Source organism: Cavia porcellus, unplaced genomic scaffold, assembly GCF_034190915.1.
Source record: "Cavia porcellus strain 051 isolate PalLab524CR breed Dunkin Hartley unplaced genomic scaffold, mCavPor4.1 scaffold_3, whole genome shotgun sequence".
In the NCBI taxonomy this organism is placed as follows: domain Eukaryota; kingdom Metazoa; phylum Chordata; class Mammalia; order Rodentia; family Caviidae; genus Cavia; species Cavia porcellus.
In genome coordinates, this window is record NW_026947486.1 from 116,386,541 (window position 1) to 116,391,394 (window position 4,854).

A 4,854-nucleotide genomic window follows, 5' to 3' on the forward strand; every position below is an offset into this window, starting at 1 on the left:
ATTTACCAGAGTTACGATTCCAAAACCTCAAGAGGCTGAATTGCTATTTGCCACCACTCTGCTCTTCTCCAGCACTGAAGCACTGAAGGTAGTACAAACCCATAAACAAAGGGACCCCACAGCCCCTGGTTTCCCCTGTTATCAACCTTTAGGTTCTGGTGTGCATGGCTATATATGAACTGTTCATATACGTCCTATTTGTTTGGAGGAAGGAGAAATCAAGTAGGTGGAGAACTTGGTCCAAATGCAGACTATGAGTCATTAGAAGGAGCTAAATGTGGTTAGTTAATGAGGACCTAGGTTGCAAGTATTGAACTTCCCTGAGGATACCTGGAGTCTGAAGGCCAGAATCAACAAACTCACAGAGTCGTTGTTCCAACAAGTCAGCCCTGTGAAGCTTTAGTGACCTTTATTACTTCCACCATGGCCTTGGAAGGGCTTTTTCATGGGATGAGGCCTTGATCAGAAAGGAGCAATCAGCTCATCTCAGGGGGGGTAAGAGTGAGGGAATGCAGGCTCCAACACCAGGATGATGGAGAAACTACAGAAACACATAAAGATCATCTTACTTTTGTTCTCATTGCTGAGATACAATATCTGATATTTGTAGTTTAGTGGAAGGAAATATGGTTTAAGCTCAAAATTTATAGAGATTGCAGTCCACAGTTAGTCTGCTCCAAGGAAGCATAGCAGAGAGAAGGCATGCTGGGAGAAAAACTACTCCCCACAAGTTGGAAACAGAGGGTATAAAGGGAGCCAGGAAGGAAGACGTAACCTCTGTGCCCCACCAGGAACCCTCCCCTTCCTGAAAGGTCCCAACTCTTAAGAGTGTGTCAACTACACACGCACGTAACGTAGTCACCTTTCAATGGTCCTGCCTATGAGCCTCTGGGGCTTCTAGGGGAAATCTAGACTGAAGCCATAGCAGGGGTCCTGCATCGCAGTACAAATGGGCATGGGTCCTTCTGTCAAAACTAAATTCCTCATGAAGGGGTGACATGATGGGTGCCTGCTCACTTGGAGAAATCTGAAGATCTCAGGAAGGCAAGGTACTAGATCAGGGTTGGTAGCTTCAGGTTAGAACAGGGAAATCCACCAGGTGAGGTGATTCACAAGTGACCCAATATCTACAAAGAATCAGGATGAGGACCCTTAGGAAGGAGTTAGGCTATTCTTGATCTGAACATGGACAAGTGGACGGTCCTCTGACACTGGACCTCTGCCTGCTGTCATCTCGTGAACACTGTCAGGGCTTTGAGGCTGAGGTGTCTCCCTGGCTCTGGCTGATTGGTATCATGAGGTGAAAGCCTTAGTACAGGGGGCTAGAAGGAGGACAAGAGAGGTAGGACCCAGCATCTAACAAAGCTCTAGGTGAGGCAGAGGAAACCCTCTTGCCTAAAGGCAAAGCAACCTGTCCTCAAATTGTGCCGTGTTTCACCTACAGTCAGATACAGGGAACATTAGGGGGACTCCCAGCCCCCCACATTTTCTGTGAGTGCTGAACTGCAGTGTTGCTGTGTTTTAATGAATGTAGCACAAAGTCATTGCCAAGAGGTTCCTAGACAGAAACATTTACCATGATGAAGATGGAGCAGGTTCCCTTTTTGGACACATTTACCCACTAAATGTTATTATGACCTATGTTTGTTTTGGCCAGAAAGATGTGACCATACATGGGGTCCCCAGAGTGATTTTAGTCTCTACCAGGGAGGGAGAAATGTTATTGGAGAGCTTGCCTCAAGTATATTTTGCAGTGTCAGTGATCAAGGTAAGGTGCTGCTCAGATGTGAACCTGCGGTTTCCACTGTCCCTGAGCACAGACTTTGTAGTTCCTAGGCTCCTTATGAGATACTGACTTCCAGAGAGCCTTGTTCTATGTAGCTCATTTGCAGGCTGAGGAGCAGCCTCACTTTATGTGAAGGATCAAAGGGACCATGCTGGGTGAAGACAAGAGTCTGTCAAGTCATAAAGCATCCCACAACGAGAAAACACTTGATGGAAATTTGAGGGAGGCAACATGTGTGGGTTTGTTCTGAGAATACTAATAGTCTCCCTCTCTCTTGCAGGTTTTTCAGTCTTCAAAAACAAGGTTTTGCTGTCTACACAGAACATCAGGATGCCTCGTGGTCAGAGAAGGCAAAAGAGAAAGCTCAGCAGAGGCCGTTCTGGCCCAAGAAGTGCCCGGGAACTCAGAGATGAGAAGAAAGCAGCAGCCACAGCTTCGTCCGTTTCCTCTTCCTCCTGTAGTGTGGCTGAGGCCACAGCAAGAGAAGAGCCTGAGCGTGGGGCATCAAGTTGTCCTCAGAATGCTCAGGCCATCTCCCCTCCCCCTGCTGCTATGGCTTCCAGTGAAAGCAGTGAATGTCGTGCGGGCTCCAGCAGGCAAGGAGCAGAGGCTCCAGGTCCCTCACAGGGCAGGGAGGCCCCTCAGGTCACGCAGCCTGTGTTTCCAAATGACAAATTAGATAAGATTCTGAGATTTCTGCTCCAAAAGTATCAAAATAAGGAGCAGATCACCGAGGAAGAAATGCTGCACATTCTGGGCGGTGATTGCCAAGATCACTTCCCTCTGATCCTTACGGAACTCTGTGAGTGCATGCGTATGGGTTTTGGCATTATTATGAGGGAAGTGAGTCCTCCTGGCCACACATATGAGTTTATACCGGTCTTGGGCCTCACTTATAGTGGGATGCTGGATGTTGATGATCTGATTATTCCTAAAGCCGACCTCCTGATACTCATCCTGAGTATCATCTTCCTAAAGAGCAACAGAATCACTGAAGAGCACCTGAGGGAAATGCTGAGAAATAAGAATATATTAGTTGAGAGTGATCAAGTTGTTTTTGGGGAGCCCTGGAAATTCATCACAGAGGATTTGGTACGGGAAGGGTATCTAGTGCACCAGCGTATTCTTAACAGTAATCCTGCTCGCTATGAGTTCCTGTGGGGTCCAAGGGCCCATGCTGAAACCGACCCGATGAAAATTCTGGAGCATGTATTTGCGCTTGATGGGTTAGATCCTGGGTCTTGCCCACATCTCTGTGAGCAGGGTTTGAGAGAGTAAAATGTTGTACTGAGTGCCTCTGAGGGGAAGATGGTGGCAGTGAGAGGCAGTGTTCTACCTGCTTGTCAGAGGCATAATTCTCACCCCTGTCAAATGAGGCCCATTCTCTGCCTGTGCTTATGTTTCCTAAGTAGTTAAGGGGCGGTGGAGGGGGTAAAATATCATGCATAGAATCTTAGTGTCTATTTGTGTTACTTGGAGATTCAGCAATGCTTCCTCTATGAATTTTGAAATCTTCCTTTTTTGAGACACTGAAGTAATTTGAAAACATGACTTGATGAATAATTCTGATCTCACATCTATTTTTCCTGTTATTATTGTTTAATTGTGATTTCTGATGCAAAAATGATTTCCTTGACATTGATCATAAATGGATTTTGCTGTAGCATTTCCTGTTTTGTCAAAGAAATAGGGAAATTTTAATTGTCTTTATGATAAAATAAATTTTGCATAGGAATTTTCTTAGCAATGTATAAGAAATTTGCATGAACTTAAATGGAACATAGGAACAAATGTACTGATAAAATCAATTCTTGGATTGTTTTTCTTTATTCCCCTACACTATTAAAAATATGTGTATCTGCATTTGCTTGGTTTCTTCAATTATATTTTGGAAATTACTAATAATAACAAAGCCCATTTGCTCGTGGACATAGTGATCCCAAAACGTTTTTTAAATACTAGAGAAAATTATTGATGAAAAGAAATGGGAAACAGAAATTGTGGAATTGGCGATGGGAATAGCTCCTGGGAGACAGGAGGGGTCCCGAATGACTTGACCTCAAACTCACTTCTCAAAGAAAGTTTTATAGAGTAAAGTCATGGGGCAGATACTACATGAGCAAAAATTATGATAAAGCAAAAGCATTGCAATTACAGTCACTTAGGCAATATTGATCTAACGGTAGCAAGGGTACATGCGTGACAACATTAAACTTGGTTAATAATCTCATGAGTTTTGTGTTTAGTCTTAGCAGTATTAGTTGTGACTTAGTCTTAACCTGAGTCTTAGAGGTCTTGGTCCTGTCAGGTGGGAGAGGAAGTCTAATTGGAAAATAGGCAATCTCAGAAGGGTGATGCCAATAATCCCTACCCTTCCTTCATTGCTTAGGGAAGTGTGCAAAGTTAGCTGCTCTAACTTTCATCTTCGGGGCACCTCCTGCTGCATTTGTGATGCATTCTCCTCTCCTACAGGGCCCAGGCTACTGTATTTCTAATTGAATTAGCTGTCTACAATATTTCTCCCTTCAAAAGGATCCCCAACTGTGGATGGGAAGAAGGAACCTGGTTGTCGTCTAACTTTCGAGTCAGGAGCCCTCTGCAGAGAGCTACTGTAATGGGCCTCAAAGAGAAGCCAGGGGATAGTTTGGCGCCTGCGATCTCTTCACAAGGTCGATCTGGTGGATACAAGAAAAGGAGTCAGGCACATTCATCATTGGTTCCATCTGCAGGATTGCTTCCAGTTTGGCAGCGTCTAGGAAAGATCAACCAAATTTTCCCAGACCCTACCTATGTATCATCAAAACAAAGGCACTAGAATGGAAAGGCGAGTTGGGTAAGAGCCACATCGGGAAACTGTTCTTAAGGGGCTGGAGAAGTGATTGTGCCCAGTTGGCCCTTTGATAGCTCTAGTGATGGACTTCCCTCCAGTTTATCTGTAGGAAGATGGAGAGGAGGAGCTTAGAAACTCTTGTTGAGGCATTTAATTTTTATTGTTAATATTTTATAGATATAACTGTAGTTTTTGATCCTGCTCAGTTCAGTTTACTCCATCACAGACACACTAACCA

General features: G+C 44.5%; 1 protein-coding gene across 1 annotated transcript; it reads left to right on the top strand.

Moving 5' to 3' along the window:
* The first annotated feature begins 2,116 nt into the window (after nt 1-2,116).
* On the top strand, nt 2,117-3,064 carry LOC101787441 (melanoma-associated antigen 10-like). Its single transcript, XM_004999812.1, has one exon. The coding sequence runs from the start codon at nt 2,117-2,119 to the stop codon at nt 3,062-3,064; it is 948 nt and encodes a 315-aa protein (XP_004999869.1).
* Nucleotides 3,065-4,854: the final 1,790 nt, after the last annotated feature.

Excerpts from the sequence above, each read along its gene's own strand:
- LOC101787441 (XM_004999812.1), top strand. The coding sequence starts at position 2,117 with ATGCCTCGTGGTCAGAGAAGGCAAAAGAGAAAGCTCAGCAGAGGCCGT.